Source organism: Neopelma chrysocephalum, unplaced genomic scaffold, assembly GCF_003984885.1.
Source record: "Neopelma chrysocephalum unplaced genomic scaffold, ASM398488v2 Primary Assembly neopelma1_59, whole genome shotgun sequence".
NCBI lineage: Eukaryota > Metazoa > Chordata > Aves > Passeriformes > Pipridae > Neopelma > Neopelma chrysocephalum.
Window position 1 is genome coordinate 30,919,498 of NW_020897714.1, and position 18,059 is coordinate 30,937,556.

The window sequence follows — 18,059 nt, forward strand, 5'->3', positions numbered from 1 at the left end:
TATGGTGGGGAAAAAAAAAAAAAGGGTAGAAAGAAGAGAGGAAATTTAGAGCCAGCCAGGTTTTTATTTTGCAGCTTTACTGTAAGCAAAGTTTCAGCAGAACAAAAGAGCAGCAGCATATTGCAATATACTGCACACCAAGACCTGTTCCTCTACAGGAAAATGAGCAATGAAGGATAATTCTGTATACAGGCTTTGATCTGGTGTCCCCCTTCAATGTTTCCTTGTCCTTTCATCTATTTTTCCATTGCCCTTTTATCGGATTAATAAGGGGAAAAAACACTGCCTGTTTTGAAAGAGTTTCAAGTTTTAAACACTGTTTACGTTTCCTGTGGATCAAAATCAACACTTTCAGTTTTGAAAGACAATTATATTTTTGCCAGAAATTTATGACAAAGATACAGCTTCTGTAGGTGTCAAAGCACTGGTGTAAGGCGTGTATTAACATCCCTCTATAACCAAGGAAAAGGAGAGAAGACTCCTGGGTATCTCCTGAGGCTCCCCACAGCCTTCTCACTATTACCAGTGCACAACAGCTGTCAGGATGCTGTTATATCATCTACAGCTGCCCTGATCAGGATGAAATGATATAGTATTTAAATTGCCAATAACTACTATCACTGTTACTGCCACCAACGTGTATTTTTAAAGGAAAAAGTCTTGTGTAAACATATCTGAAAATCTGAGTCAAACGCGAGAGGCCGTCACTCTCATTTTTACTGTCATTAGATGTTTCTTATGGGAGAGTTCAGCAGACACAGACAGAGGAACCCACTACCTCACTTTCATAACCATTTTGTAAAAATGCTTCGTCTACCCAGAAGGACAGTGGTTATAAGGCAAGGGAAGCAAAAAATTCCAGGAAAAATCAAAAGCTATGAATCATACACTACCAAAAAAAAAAAAGGCTCTATTAATATATGCAGGATCATTTGACTTTGAATTTAAAAGACCTGAAAATATGTGTAGCAGCTAATCCACAGATATCCCCAATACCACCACACCCTCTCAAATGAGTCAGATCCTATGAACCCTTTCTAAAAACCTTTAGGAAAGGATTAAGGCTATCAGTGTCAATGCCTCCTCTGAAAATAGCCTGCTTTTGGGACAACCCTGCCACGCAAACCTCCCTCAAACACAGGAAGCATTCTTCTGCCAATGTCACCAGTGCTCTCCAAGTGAAAAAAAAAAAAAGGGAGAAAAATTGGCGACTATACTAAACATGCTTCTAGCCAACTATCAGTCAGACATGGAAAAGAGCTACTGGTAATAGCTCATTTAGTCTACCCCCCTGCCAGTGCAGGAATGTTCCCTACAATGTATTTACTACAGCTTTCTAGATTGGATTGAAATGTCTGAAATGGTGAATCATCCAATGCTTGCTTTGGAAGACTGTCCCACAGCCTTAGAGGTGTCACTGGGAGGGCTCTTTGCTTGATAGTTAGCTTAATTTACTTTCACTTAATTTCAACCCTGTGCTCCCAAGCAATATCCCATTTGCTACGTTAGCCAAGTCCAAGCCCTTAAATACATTTGTAGACAGCCATACAGAAATGGAAAACCAAAAAGAATCAACATCTTCATATAAAGGAAATGCAACTAAATTAATTTTTTATTAAGGTGCTAGAAATTTCTGTGAAAATATTCTCACCACATAACAAAGAACTACAGCAGAATATTCTCAGATATAGTCTCCAAAAAAACTGTGGTACAAGCTGGAAACTTGAGAAACACACTGAAACAGAAACCATAGGACTTTAAACCTGCTCTGTTAAAAGCTGTGAGAAAGAATGGAAGCCAGTGCTAAAACACTAACACTGCTGAAGAAAACACTTCTAACTATGATTTTTATTTCCAACATTGGAGACAGAGAACTGCTACAAGTAATGCATTTGCTACTTGGTCATGGAATTAATCAGAAATTTCTACTGCCACTCTTCCACCCTTTATTTCTTTTTTCCTAGGAAAAAAGGTACAGTGTTTCCAAGTGGAATAGAAGAATTGTTCTAGAAGGCAGTCCCTGCCTAGTCCTGTCCATGGCTAGCATGTGGGTTTACTCTAACGAGGACTTTCAGTACACTGATACTGCCAGTATAACTGGAACATCTGAAAACTAAATATTTTTTATTTCCTTATTCAGCAGATACTTTATTCCAAACTTTTACTGAGGGGTGGGTAAGCGCATGAGGGAGAGAGAGGAAGAAGGATCTAGAGAGAGAAGGAACACAACATTGGCTCAGTCCTCAAATTAGGGTAAGCAGAAAGAAATCACTGTCAAATAAACTATTCAACAAATACACTGACACACATCAAAGATCTTCAGCCAGTACTAGTTCAGCAGTGTATTTTGAGCTCCTACAGTAGCTTTCAGTTGGGAATCAAAAAGCACTTTGTAAAGTTAAATTAATCCCCACCACACCTCTGAAAGGGGGAAAAATGTTTCCATATGTGCAAACTGACAAAGGGGTCACAGAGTTAGTTACCAAAAGAGGCAGAAAAAAGCCACGTTGATATCCAGCCCTAAGCGTCAAGGCTCCGGCTGCGCTTCCCAAGAGGGAGCAGAACACTCCGGGTGCCACTGCCCTGACCATGACACTGAACATGGCACAGCCACGGGGCCATCCACCTACTGTGCTGCTCCTTTAATCCCACTGGCCTACAGAGCAGCAAAAAAACTTCTTCCCTCTGGAAAAATGCAGCTTTATTGAATTGCAAGAATAAGAAGAAAGTCTGGATGAAGTATTGCATCCATCTCTGGGATCCTCAGCACAGGAAAGACATGGACCTGTTGGAGGCTGTTGGAGGAGGTACAGAGGAGGCCATGAAGATGATCAGGGGGCTGGAGCACTGCTCTTATGAGGAAAGGTTGAGAGAGTTGGAGCTGTTCAGCCTGGAGAAGGCTCCAGGGACACCTAATAGCAGCCTTCCCGTACTTAAAGGGGCTCATAAAGATGGGGACAAGCTTTTTAGCAGGGCCTGTTGCAACAGGACAAAGGGTAATGGTTTTAAATTAAAAGAGGGTCAATTTAGATTAGATATAAGGAAGAAATTTTTTACAATGAGGGTGGTGAAACACTGGAACAGGCTGCCCAGAGAGGTCGTGGATGTCCAATGCCTGGAAATGTTCAAGGTTGGGCTGGACAGGGCTTTGAACCTGGTCTAATGAAATGTGTCCCTGCTCAAAGCAGGGCAGTTGGACTTGATGACCACTAAAGGTCCCTTCCAACCCAAACTATGATTCTATGACCTAAGGGCAAGCAGGCAGTGCAATGAAGTGCCAATGCAGACACCAGACTCACAGGCACATTGCAGCCTTGCAGCTGGTGACAAACCTACCAACTCAGTCTCTTCATTATTACTCAGTTTTAAAAGAAAATCTGAGATGCCCAAAGGAGGTGCTTTATGTACTAGCTCAGTAAGTACAATGCATAATTCCTTTGGTGTATAAACTGGAGTGGAAGTAGTCTGACAAAAGGCAGACTTCTTGCATTATATTTCTTGGGCAATTTCAGTTTGCTAATAAACCAAAAGGGAAAATTTATCAGCATCAACTTTTTAAAAAAATCTCCTGCTGGAGAATACTTTCTGGAAAACATGGCTTAGTAGGTACTTTATTTTCATGTGACTAAGCCATCCTTCCAGTAACTGGAATAGTACTTAATGATAATTTCAATTCTTTAAGGTAATAATTCCTTGCAAAATAAGTACTTGGATAGCCATACTCTCAAGTGACCTGCACAAAACCAGAGGTAAGAAAGATCAGATGTGTGGGTCTACTGCGAGATGTTGAGTTTTGGGGTAGATCTCCCCATGCCTTACCCACGTATCTCTATAAGCCCCACTGACGATGAATCACAGAGAGCTTGGAAGTTTCTTGCAGATAACTGATGATCTATAAAAGTGTGAAAATTAAAAAGAAGAAAAAGTACTTGAATGAGACTGTAATAATGAAGTGTTTGTGTTTAGTTTCAGTATGGTAATTTTTATGTTACTCCTATTACCTAGCACATTTTTTCTATAATTACTTCCATGAAAATGGCCAACAAAACTGCCATTTCACAGGTGCCACTACCATTGAGCATTTATGAGTGGCAGTGTTTGTGTATCATATGAAGGCCAAAGGATGTTCACTGTTATTTATTAAATGGGTGAGGTGAGGGCATCGGTGGAGTCACCACTTAAGTACAGTCAGTGATAGGAATTATTCCTGGTGCATTAAAATGCACTGCAGAGTTGAGAGTGAAAGTTGCCATTTTTGTATCCTTTTCTAGGTGCTGTAGATGGTGGGCAAGCAAGGATGGTGGACTTCCGTCCTATCCTCACTATTTTCTCTCTGTTAACCTGCATGAGATCTAAACCTGTATCATGGTGTGAAGTGTCTTGGCAGCTATGGGATTTCCATTTTAAGAATTCTGTAGCTTACAGGGCAAAACATGTCAGTATTTTAAGTAACAAACCCAACAGTTTCTTAAATTATGTTACTCAGGAATTAATGAACTATCCCCACGGCTGCTAACACTGCTAGAACTCGGAAGGTGGTGCAAACCCCCAGCCCCTGCAGCTACCTTCAGTCGCTTCACTACTAAACTCACTTGGAGCTGCTCCAAGTAGCAGAGAGTTGGGAATGGTTCTGGAGCTGGCCTGTACTCTACATGCACTATCCATACAGTTGCAGTGCTCTCACTCCAGCCATCCAGCGTGGCTGGGTGGAAGAAAAAAAACAAGTGTCCATTATTGCAGTGTACAACTTGACAGCAAGCTAGACCACTTCACACAGGTATTGAGCGAGGAGTAAAAGTAGAGTGGCTTACATCAATGACTGCCTCAAAAATTACTCTTAATTACCGTCTGATCCACAACAAATAGATATTGCGCATTTTATGTTTGACAAAGCTTTTAACCACCAGGCCACCCGCCTTTCAGGAGATTGCTGTAGGTGCTCATACTGTTCTCTCTGTACTCTATCACCGCAATGGTAAAACGTGGATTTTTTACAACTGATCAAAACAACTCAAGCAAGAGAGCATCAAAGTATACACTGCAGGTTGATACAGTGAAAGGCCCAAGAAAAGATGCTTTCCAGATGCATCACATTATTCTCTACCACTACGAAGAGATATTCGGAAAGAAAAAAAAAACATGTTTGTGGATGCAACACCCACAGCAGATGGCAAAAAAAGAAGACTCAAATTAGTGGCATTCTGTATCGCCAAACCTAAACTTCATCTCAGATCAACACTACCCATAATAGTGTTTAAGTAGTAAAAGAAATTTACTCAAATGTGAAATAAACTATTACACATTCTTAGTTCTGATTCACAGTCTCAGACTGGCAGTGACAGTAACATTTTAATAAACATTAGAATGAAGACACCAATATGACCAAATGACACACTTAAAGTGAGAAAACGAACAGGAGAAACCTTGGCATATCCACCCAAAACAGAACCAAAGCAAAAAAAAAAAAGGCAGAGAAACCGCTTTTGCAATCAAAACAGTAAATACTTTATTATAATTTATTAGACAGAATGAGAATGTAAATGAGAAATTAGGAAAGCCAATATTTTCTTTAACAGACATTTTAGGCTTTTTGCTGCAAATGCTCAAGCGATGAGAGCGTTTGCTCGCAGCCAGCCTACGGATCCCCTCGCAGCCGTGCGGCACCCGGCATATTCCACCAGGGCAGAGCCGTGGCAAGGCTCTCCTCAATCCCTCTGACACATCCCCATTAAATGCTAGGAATGGCATCAATCAGGGGTGCTCGTGCGCACACCCATGCAGGCAGTGAAATTTTATCCACCAAGCCAGTTTACTATCACAGTAATTACGTAAATCGCTTTTGAACTGTCAGCATCTGTCTTTCAAAGAAAAATCAAAGAAAACAATGCGCAAGTACAAAGCCTGGGAGACACAATAATATTGTATTATGTTCATATCATTAACTATGGTTAGAAAAGAAAAAAAAATCCTCCTGTATCTACAAAGCTTTGTAGGGTAAAAAAAACACATTAAATGGAAATAAGAATATTTTGAAGTACTCTATATTTGAATAATGTTTAGATGTACAATAATAATTAGAGCACGCAATATAGAGCATTTTTTAATTTCAAAGCATTATCTAATTGATCTTCTTAAAAACTGCGTGCAGGTAGACAGGTAATGGTATGCATTACTTTTTTCAAGAGCAAACTGAGGCATGAAGTTTTTAGTAACTTGCCTGAAGTCATTCTTAACTTTATGTGGTGTAAGAGGTTTTATTGCTGGCCTCGCTGAAGTCACCAGCAGAACTATTTCAGTAAGACCAAGAATTTCCCCACTGACTTTAACAGGGATACACGTTAAGCAGATAATTAAGTCTGTGCTTGACCCAGTTGGATACCAGGTAGGGTTCCAGCCAAAGGGACCCTTATGAATGAACCAATTACTGATGTCATCCAACTTGCCAAGCAACAGAACCATGCCACACCACAGTTTCTTAACCTTTACTCTGATGTAACAACAGTGTGACAAGGACTTAGCAATAACCCATATAAGAGCTAAAAACTGAGTCACTTCCAAGTATTTCCTGCAGTGGTGTGTTTTTTTCAGTATGTTTTTAAGCTAGGGAATGCTACAGTTTTGATACTAAAATTAAGGAGGTTTTTCAAACTGAACAACCTATTAACTAAGCTGTCCTCAGAAGAATTAAACTCCTACTAGCACTAACTGTATGAAATCCAAGGAATAAATAAAATTATCAACACTCCGTAAAATATGTATCTTTTGTTGAGGGTTTTCTTCCAGTATCTTTTCTTCAGAGTATCCTTCTCATTCCATGGTCAACTATTTTTTTCCCTACTCCCCACCCCACTTTTAACCTTGCCACATTAGAAATCCTAACCCAACATTACTCTGCTCAGTAAGGAAACCAGGAAAGTAAAATTAACAGATCACCTAGTCTTCTTCTACTTTAAAGCAAACTAATCTTTATCATGCTCTCCCTAAAAAAAAAAAAATAAATCTATTTATAACATAAATTCAAAGAGGAGCATCCTGCCCTCGCTACACGGACGGGGCTCACGTCACTTGGAGTCGTGTATGTGAGGCAATGAGGAGCTGATGTTACGTGCCTTCAGGAAACATAGTCTGATAAAGAGACCTCAAGTGGCTGAGGTAAGTTCAGAATTTAAACTCTTCTTTCCTCTGCCTTTGAACAGAAATGTCAAATGTTTATGACCAAGCAATGAGTATATACTTTAAATTATGTACTTACTGGTATGTATTGGTGGGTGGATGTGGGTCTGTGCCTGTGCACGTGTGCAAACTCCCTTGATGCTTCCCTAATCAATACTTCAGAGAGTGTTTTATACTATGGACTGGCACGCAGCTTTTCAGGCCAGTAAATCCCGGAGCTGTCAGGACATAAACATCTGAAATCTGGCATTTTTCATTAAGTATTTAAGCCAACTTTTGCTACACAATGATTGCCATCGCTTACAACTACCCACCTTGCTAAATTAAATTACTTCATCTGATTGATATGGGAAGTCAGCATAATAGAAGAAAACTTTTTGACTGCTCTTTACTTGGCAAGCCACAGCCACCAGAAAAAGAAACAAGGAAAGAAAAAGCGCACAATTCAAACTGATTTGTCCATACCTACAGATTTATGTAATGAATCTTCTCTGTTTGACAAGAAAAAATCCTTTTGAGAACAGCAAGATAGGAGGAAGTTATTTATATCAGCAGACGGACAGTCTTAATCTTTTATGTTTGAGTGGAAGACTGCAGAATGAATAAAAACAAATTATGAACAATTACCATCTTTTGCCATTACCAGCCTCAAGAACTCATACTCTGTGGGGACAAAAAGCTTAGCCGTCTGCTCTGTAACAAACCAGCGCACTGCTATTTCGCAATGCTGGAAAGAAGCTGTCACTAAGTATTCTTTATTTACTGTCAGAAAAAAGTTTTGGTACAGTAGACTGCAAACAAAGCTTGGTATGCAACCAGGTTAGTAACTTATTGTCAAGGTTACAAAAGGAATAGACAACATTCGTATTGAGGCTATTTCTCAGAGGTTATTCATTGTTTTACTGTCTAGACAACAAGCTAGAACTAGGCTAGAGAAATAGCATTTGCTGCTGGAATTTTTATGCAGCAGCAGGAAAAAGAATAAAAAGTGTATGTGTGTATTTGCTTTGTTTTGACAAACTAGTAGCTGTAGCTCAGCAACATTCAGCTCTATCAGCACATCTTTCAGGTAATTTTAGTACAAAGAAGCACAACCCTCTGAATGATTTTTAAATATAGTGGTTTGGCCACCATATGTTCAAACAAAATAAAGTTATTGGCTTTTGCTACTTTAATTAGTTCAATTTAGAATAAAAATTTTCTCTATCAATAATCACTTCTTAAAAATAAAAGTTGTATTTGACTTAATTAGAACCTGACCTTTTCTGATCAAATTAAGTACCTTTACATACAAAAATATAAATCTAGAGCAGCCTAAACTTGCTTCTTTGCCACAAATTCACTGGGTTTTTTGCATTTTAGACACTTTAAAAAAGCTTCCTCCAACCCTCCTTCCACGGGTACTACCCACAAATAACCCCCCATCTAGGGTCAAATAGGAGCAGCTCCATTCAGTCACAATCTCCATCTCGGGCTTTCATTTGGCCTGAAAGAAGTTCTGCGTTGGTGTGGCTCAGTTGGCACTGGCTACTTCTCTGCAGCCTGAGAGTATCATATTGCACTGTGATCAACCTCCACTATTTCGGCAGCTGCCAAATTTCCTCTCAAAACTTAGGATTCCCTGTGTGCCATCGGGCAGGTTTCCCCCACACCCCAGCACTTCTGAAATTTTAACAAAGGACTAAAGCTCGCTGTAAGCAATTTGCTACTATTAAACCCCTCACAAAAATAAATACAGAGAGGAAGATATTAAGTAGGTTGCAATAAATACTGAATTTATCACAGTTAAAAGCCAACAACCCGACATACCTTACCTCCCTCATTTATGACTCTCTCACTGTCCTTCTCTCCCCATTCCACATACAATACTATCCACAAAAAATCATGTAAAATGTCCACATCTGACACAAGTTTACAAACATTTCTGAACCATCAATGTGCAAATGCAAAACTCACACAGCTCTAGGAAAGTGTGCAGCTTTCACACATCTCCTGGGGATCTGTGCTGCATTAGTCAAAGGTTTAAACCCAGAGTATTCCCCACGAATAATCTTTTTCCCCTTCCCCCTCCTTCCTCCTGTCCACATCTAAATGCAGAATCCCCAGCTTCCTTGTCTCCAGTTTACAGATTATGTGATCCAAAGTGTCACTCACTGGATTACTGCACATAACCTGAGCACTACCCGAAGCTTACTTGTCTTCAACTTGTCCAGCATTACTTAAATGGAATTATCCGTCACAATCCATATACCGAATCTGCATAGCCCACTTATCTCAAGATTCTGTGTGTCACCTACCAGATTATCCGTTTTAATCCATACATTGAATCTACATAACATATGTCTTTAATTCATGGGCTCTGATGAGCTATAGTATCGCTGAATGGATTATTTCTCTTTATCCATTATTGGCAGTCCTAAAACCGTTCAGTGCGTACTCTCTCATGCCCCATCTTCTGAACACATAAGCAAAATCAGAGTCTTCAGCAAACACAGCTCTATCACACATCAAACACAGCCCGATATAATACCTACACTGACACTTCACATAACTTTGAACACAGTTTCTCGCACAAAACAAATGCCTGTGTTATCGTGAATTAAAGATTAGGATTGGTCGGCTAATCTTGCTTTCAATTACACTCATAAATCTGTGGTTACTCCAGCACAGCCTTTGGAGTCACCTAGATTTAAGTGGATACAATGAAGAGCTGAGTTTAACCTAATGACCATCCCTTTCACAGTTAAGTGTAGAAAACACTTCACCTGAGTTGTTTACGAACTAACCTGCACAATAGAAAAGGGTTTTCAAACAACAACAACAACAAAAAAATCAGGTTCAGGCTTGCCCAGTCTTTCTTGAGAGATTCAGGCGCAATCACTGTTAACAATGCCTTCCCTTCAACAGAAAACCAACTCAGAAAGATTGGAAACAAAAGTCTATTTAACCTTTTGTTCTACACACCTATTCAAAATTAGCTAAGTGGAGAACATATAAAATATGCATTCTTATTTCTTGACAACTCTCAATAAACCAGAGATGGACAAGATTAGCAGGAAGGCTTTGTGCACACTGGGGAAGTTTTAAAAATTAAGAGTTCTCATCGTGGCTAAAGCTGCCTCACTCACACCAGCGTTAGCAAGGCTGTACCTCGTGATGCACCTGAGGGGCCAGCACTGTTTCTTGAGATCTGCTCAGAGGAGACCCAACACCAGTGAAAGAGAAGCTTCCTGTTAATTTTATATAGAGAGGGATGGGCACTGACAAGAGTGTAGAAATATATTTTTTATACCTTTCCCTATTGACAGCCTACCCCACGTGCTGCATCTGCTGCAGCTGGTTAACACTGCTTTGGAGGACAGCAGCCACTTTCACCCTGCAAGGCACAGCTATCAGGCAGCTACACTGACAGCAGAAAGGGGGTATAATTTTCCTTCCTGTAGATGATCGGTTTGAGACCTGAAGATCTCTCTGCTCCACTGAATCCAATAAACTGCATTATCCATGAATAATCCAGAGGCCTTTTGAGCCCTGTTTTTGAATATGATGGATATAAGTAAGTTTGAACAGGCTTTAACCAATTCAATATACAGTTTTACAGCTTTACTTTAAAATACTTTGATTTAACGGCATGTTTTGTGGGTTTTACTATAGAGCGACTTGTTTTGAGCAGAGTAAAAATCCCAGGGATTTCAAGGCAGAATTTCTTAAGAAATTTTTAATGCCAAACTTGTATTATTTATTTAGCCCCAGACTATCTCTCTGAACAAACAGAGGCATTTGAGCTACAATTTCTATGGATACGAAAGGTTCTAGATTTTGCCCCATTTTAACACTATTCCCTTGCAGTACCTTTCAGTCAAGCCCTGGATTAAAAGAACACATTTCCTTTTCCATTGCTAACTGGACATATATAGATCCTTCTAACTGCGACCTTGAAGTTTGCAGCTGGATCTCTGAAGACACTCAGTGATGGTTCTCCCGTTGCACAGGCATGGAGATGACGAAAGGGGGGCTTAAAGTAGCTGCGGAAGGTAACAAAGCAACTAAGAGGAACAACTGAATACAAAACGTGGGAGTCTGGTGACTTCCAGCCATTCACCAACTCCCCTATCTTTAATAAAATATTACTGCCTTCTAACTTAAAAGAAATCACACTAATAGAAAATAAAGCCTTCATCTCCCTTTCTTTTAATCTCTCCCAGAGAATAAAACTCAATGGTAATAACACAGACTGGGGCATTAACAATATGTAGCCTAGTGCTGAGACTTTAGCACATGACGTACTAAAACTCCCCCAGATCTAATGAAAAACACAATGAAATTTTGAACAGTTAAATGGAAAAAACTATTCAATGCATAAGACAGTTGGGCAGTACAGCTTCTAGTGCTGTCCACATTCCAGGGTGTATTAATAATAAGACACTACTTTTGTGGGGTTTCCAAATATCAGTAATAGAGACATGAGAAGGGAAAAAATGCAGCTGGCAGGCCAAATAGAGAGAGAAGTTAATTAAAAAATCACAACTGGAAAACTTAATAACTCTACGTTCCTATAGAAGGGCAAAAAACATTTTCTAGCATAATATATGTGTGTTTGTACACGCGTACGTGAGTATAAAGCAGCTCAACTTGCACACCTTTCATGCTGCCTCACTAAATACAGCTGCAATACAGCTGAGCCATTGTTTGTTGGCCGCTCATGGCTGGCGGTGCCATGAAAACCGCATTCCTGGGCACTAAATAATCAGCCTGCCTGACCCCCCAAGAACCTGTAAGTCAAATTCATTTACCCCCAGAGGGCAATGCTCTATTGTATCCTCCCTCCTTTCTAGCCACCAAGGAACAATGGACAATAATTGCAACTGTCACGGCAGTCAGTAGGAAAAATAAACCAGTGCCTGTTTTCACAGCTTACTGCCAAACCTGATCCAAACACCTAATAACCATGCTCCCAACCATAGAACCACAGTTGCACTAAAAAGCCTCAGATGTGAGGCTTTTGAACAGAGCTACAGAACAATAACTCGACTTGTGCTCAAAATATGAAGCTGAAAAACAAAAACTGAAGCAAAGAAAACTCTTCTTTGAGGCTGTGCTGTTGCTCCCCATCCTCCCCCTCGGGCAAGACTGAAAGGACTGTTGAATTTCTCTCGTGGTAGCACATAGCTGGCTGCTGCCGCTTTCAAGTTTAGCTTGAGGAAGGGAAAGAGAGGAATGGAGAAAAAAGATTGCCCTCCAACAGAACAAGATCATAGGCACTGGGAACAGACCGCCTTCTCAGTGCACGAAACTTTTTAAGAGCAGCTTTACCGAGTCCAAAGGCATTGAAGAATCACTGGGAGTCCTTCTAAAGGCTCCAGTGTATCAAGAGTTAAAGATTGGCTCCAGACAACTTGCAAGATCTGCTGAAATACACAACCAAAAGTGGGTATGAAAGACATCTTGGTACTTTGGGCCTGAAACACCTTAAAGGTTCATCAGTTCATGAAAAACGATGATGTTACTTTAAAACAGTGTGCTTTTAAAAAGCAGAACTGGAAGGTAAGCCCAGTGGCCACCCTTCCTCTTTATGACCTGTTGCTTTACGCAAACAGAGTGGGAATAGAGATGCAGCGTTTGGCCCTCTGTTATAATAATATCTCAGCCTACTGGGGGCTGGAGCACTATATTCTGTTATAAAGTTATTCTACATATGTAATGAATATATATTTTTGAATTACAGCCTCTCAGGGAGAAGCCAGGGGAAGCAAGTGGCACATTTTCCTACTTGTGTAAGTCAGCGGACTAGCGCAAACCGAGCCGGTGGCTTATCGGTGACAAGCTGGAAGACACATATAATTAAAATAACACTATCTTTGCACATGCACCAATACATTAACCTCTGGGAGCATGTCACGCTGTATGCTTGAACTAAATATTGCCCACCTCTTGCAGAAGAGGTCCCTAAATCTGTCAGGCATGAGGCTTGGGAGCCTGCCTGAGTGCAGATCTCTGTATCAGGGACAACATTAGTATGCAAACATACCAAAAATAATGGAGAGAAATGAAATCCAGTTTATAAACACAAAAGAAGGGTTTAATTTTAATCTCATTCTACTTTCACATTACCAAAACAACATTGGCTTGGATTTTGCTACTCCAGATGTACACCAATATAAATGGGAGAAGAATCAGAGTCACTGTTTCTTTTCAGAGTGATAATGGCTGCACTAAAAACTTAAAATTTTTGACACGTGTATTTTGAGTCACTTCCTCATCATAAGCACTGCAGAGGAATTATGAAAATATTAAATTACATGAAAACAAACAACTACAGGTTCCCTAAAATGACCTCACATATATAAAATGGGGAAATATCTTGGCAAAGCAGAAGCTACTGCTGCTGGAGAGTGGTCAAATTTTGTCATTTTCCTTCTGGAGTATGGCTTTAAAAGAACATGCTTTAGTGCACAGATGTTGTACGCTGTCTTTTAAAATCTGCACTGGCTAATTTCAGTACCTAGAGGTATCATTACACAAACTTTGTTCTTTTTATTTTTTCCTACGTGCAAAAAAATAAAGAGAAAATCTACATCATCAAAATCTGTCTAAAAATTAACAAGGAATTCTGATCACCCTCAGATTTCAGAGCTCTGCTATACTCTGATACCACACGTTTGATATATGACTTGACTTTTTTTTCCAGTCCAGCAAAAGGATGTCTTCGTTTATAACACAGAATGATATATGCAACAAAAGCTTTACGTAAGTTTGTTCACTCAGGGCAATATACCATTTCACTGATTTATATTATCACAGATGGGAGTACATATATTTCATTTAAACCCCAAATTACCATGTTTGAAGGGGAGGGGAAGAGGAGCAGACAAAGTTCCATAAAGCCAGTGGTATTTGTATATTCATTCTCAATTTCCTTTAGCACAGAAACAGCATTACCTTTTATTTCTCCAAAGTTCCCTGATCCCATGGCAAGAAGCTTGTCTTTCCAGTCCTTTGATAGTAGCTTTTCAATACTGGGAGTTTCTGAGTGAAGGGGGGGAAAAAAAATGTAAGCAAATCAACATGACTGTCTCCACAATAGAACTCATTAAAAGTCTATCTGCTAAAAATAAGGCCAACCCTATTCTGGGCCCCAGTTCATAATGACTTCATCAACAAACTGATAAGAGGGGAGGGAAGAGAAAAAAAAAAAAGAATGTGTTTTGTCACCTGCTGTTTCAAAACCATTAGCTTTTTCCTCTAGTGGAACAAAGCTCCGGTAATTCTGTATGACAATGGGGCACATATAAACCTGCAGTTCATTGTTTTTCAATTTGGTGAACAAGTTGCTGCCTATAATGGATGCCTGTCAGTTTCTGGGTGTTAGTCTGCAGTCAAAAAATAATTATGTTGATAAAATGCGGAGTAAAGAGACAGAGACAGAGAAAGAGAGAGAGAAGCAAAGAATTAGGTCCTAAATCTGCTACATGTAATTATATCCCTCTGAGCCTTTACAATTACATCCACTTTATAATGTGTGTTTAAACATCGTGTGGTGGTAAGCATACTGTGGAAAGATTTTTCCGGTAACACGCACATTATAAATAATAATAAAAAGTTGGGTATGAAAAAAAGCCTTAAAAGACAGCAAAATCCAGAGGGAGAAAAGGCATTGCTTAGAATGGAAACCCATTATTTGCTCATTTCAGATTCTATCACTTCCTTTAAAAATAAAATAAAATAAAATATATTTGTTCAGTATTTTCAGGAAAAATGCAGCGAGGGTGTGGATGGGTCTGATATTTATGTCTATAACTCTTGTGTTCTGACCTCTTTTTGTGTAGAATTTTAATGCATAAGTAAATATAAATGCTAATAAAATTCAGAGAACATTAAACTCAATTCCAAACAATGTAATTGTATATTCTTGTCAGCATTTAGATGGGTACACAATTACAATAGCTTTCAATCCCACGATTAGCACTGCATTCAGTTAGAAAATGGAGTGTACTAAAAGATAAGTGTCCCAGTATGTGCCATCTAAATAACAATACCCACACTTATTATCTGGATCTAAGACATATACTGCTATTCTCCACATTTGTGTTTATGTGTATTTGTATTTGTTCAGGCATTTATTTACCCCCTACCAGGAGCATAAAGGGAGTACATGTTAACTTATCAAAGGGACCGTCTGGCCTAGAGACCATACAATTATTAGCAACTGGTTAATTTTCCCCACAGTAAAAACCATTACGAGCAACCTTCATTATCTCGTTTGGGCTAATTCCGCCTCCTTTCTTGAAGCCCCAACTTGAAGCTCGGAGGCGCTGCGGTTCCTCGGGGCGGCTCCGCCGGCCGCGCTCTCCCCGCTAAACCCCGCAGAGCCCCCGCCGCTCCCGAGGGGCTGAGCGAGCCCGGGCTCCCCTCAAACCAGCCACCCGCAGTGCAGTGTCAGTGCCTGAGGAACCACAGCGACACGGGCACAGGGATGCCCCTCCTGCATCTCGCATCACCCCCGCCGCTGCCTCGCACGCGGGTGTGCGCCGACAGACAGACAGACAGACGGACAGTCAAGACACGCGCGCCGGGCACAGCCCCACGCCTGCATCCCGCCGGGAGCGTAGCGACAAGCTACGGATCCCACCGAACAGCACAGGAGGGTGTTTTGTTCCGTGAGATTTTTATTCGCGCTGCGGCACCCCGATCTCCTCCCGTGCGCCCGCGGGCAGGGCCCCTCCCTGCGCTGATCCCCGGGCTCGCCCGAGTGCGATTTTTCTGTCAGAATCCCTAAAAGCGCCCTGAAATCCTAAGGAGGCGGGCGGGGGACGCTGCCGGTGCAGAGCAGGGTCCGTGCCGGGGCTGCTGCCGCCGGGCTCCGGGCACTTGCGCAGCTACTGCTGAAGTTTGTCCGTCCCCTCGAAGCACCCACGAAGGAAACCATTTCCCTAGTGTGAATAGGTCAGATAAACGCCGCCACTTTTTTTCCCCCCTCCTTTAATATTTTATGTTTTTATTCCCCTGTGCTTTTCTAAAAACTCTGGAGCAGCGTGTAAACAGGCCGGAGCAAATGCGGTATTTGCGGCGGAGGGCTGTCAGTCATTAAAAGCCAACAAACCTTTGCAAAGCAGGAATGCGGCAATAGGGATCCATTGTGAGCTGACAATGGGCTCCAGAGCCTCCAGGCACTAAAAGCAGCCCGCCTTACTTTTAAGTCCATTGTCAGCAAAGTCCACGACAAAGCTTTTCCCCTGCAGCTAGACAAAATATTCGCCGTGGTGCGCTCGTAAAGAAACACAAGTCTTCTGTCTAACTTGCCGCCTTAAAGCTACAGTAGCCGCTCGCCGGGGCTGCCAGGGCCCCGCTGCCTCCCTCCCTACCTCCCGGTTTCCCTGCCTTGCCTCCCGGTTTCCTTGCCCGCCGCCCCCCGCCCCGCCCCTCCCCGCGGCCCCGAGCCACCGCTGCAGCCGCTCCGGGAGCGGCGCCGGGACGGGCCCGGTGTGACTTCCCCGGGGGGAGTGAGTTTGTGCTTTGTCGGTGAAACCCCGAGTGCCGGAGTCCCCCCCGCCGGAGGGCTCGTGTTACAAACGAGTATCCCCCGCAACCCGACTCCGCCGGTGATTCCGGGAGAGCCGCGGACAAACAAGCGGGGGAATAATGAATGCGGTGGACGGCCATGTATCAATGACTGGATTTCTGCGAGAATGGTAAAGATCTCAGTAGGAAATCATGATTAGAGATGTGAAAGGCCAAATGGCAAAATCCCAATAGTAACAATGCATCTGTTCATTAATGTGTGAATATGAGTAATATGAAAATTTAACACAATTATAAGCCCCCTCAGCAATCCTGATGGCATAAAATAGATTGTGGTGATCTAATCAGCGTTTCCCCTGTTGAAATACTGTATGTTAACTATTCAAAATAATATTATATAGATTTTTTTCCCTTTAAAAACCCCCAAGCAATCATACTAAATTGATGTCCTAACTTAGTTTCAAACCTCTCTTGACTTGAACTGCAATTTTTACATAAGGCACTTCAACAGAATTTTGATACAGAATCAGCAAATAATCGTCCTTCTCCTAATATTTAAAAAGAACTTTAATTCTGAAAGACAATAGCTTCCCCACCCCTATAGCTTTATGGAGCTAAAGAGCTAGATTAAATTACAGCTTGTTTAATTCTATTATATACCATGTTAACATATTGTACTTACATAAAATATGCTATTCATATACTCCACCTATCACATTTCAGTAACTGCTTGTGAAATACATTATGCACCATATCTTGGAAAGAAACATTTATTATGTCATTTATGCACCCCATTAAAAAAAGATTTGAAATTTACACATCTTAAATAAAAATAACTGTTTAAAAGGTTACGACTGTAGAGGTTTCATGAATTATACAGAAACAAAGTCATCCTTTGTTCAGCTTTTTTTAGGCTTCGTTGGGAAGATGATGCTCTCAAATTATGAAAAGAAATAAACACTGTATCTTGTTTGCAAAGCACGCATTCTCTGGATTCATTAGAAAGTCAGTAAAACTTTTAATGCTTGCACATATAACGTGCAGCTTGAAACTGGGAAAAGGCGACCAGCACATAGGAACTGCTACTCCTGATCCCTATTCCAACAGCTACTCTCCTCTTGGATTCCACAAAACAATGTTTCTACATCCAAAAACTGAGCTATATTCCGACAGATTTTGGATATGTGTCAGGACAGCTATGTATTACAATAACCGGTATCTCCAAAAAGCTTCACATGATGTTTTGAGTAGCATGATTATTCATAGTGCCTCCTAATTCCACCCTTGAGAAGAACTCAGAATTAGCCCTTGCCGCCTTCTGAGCCCCACTTGAGCTCAATTCCCCTATCACCTATCTGCAGTGTTGG

At 41.0% G+C, this 18,059-nt stretch overlaps 1 protein-coding gene across 17 annotated transcripts in view; it reads right to left on the reverse strand.

The window, feature by feature from the left end:
* Positions 1-18,059, reverse strand: part of SOX5 (SRY-box 5) — a 641,934-nt gene that overhangs the window by 151,842 nt on the left and 472,033 nt on the right. For 16 of the 17 annotated variants that reach the window (XM_027680806.1, XM_027680807.1, XM_027680811.1 and 13 more), the window contains one exon: positions 14,113-14,199. The exons of the other annotated variant lie outside the window; for it this stretch is intronic. In XM_027680806.1, the coding sequence (XP_027536607.1) occupies positions 14,113-14,199 (87 nt within the window). The remainder of the gene's footprint in view (positions 1-14,112; positions 14,200-18,059) is intronic. 17 annotated transcript variants of the gene reach the window in all.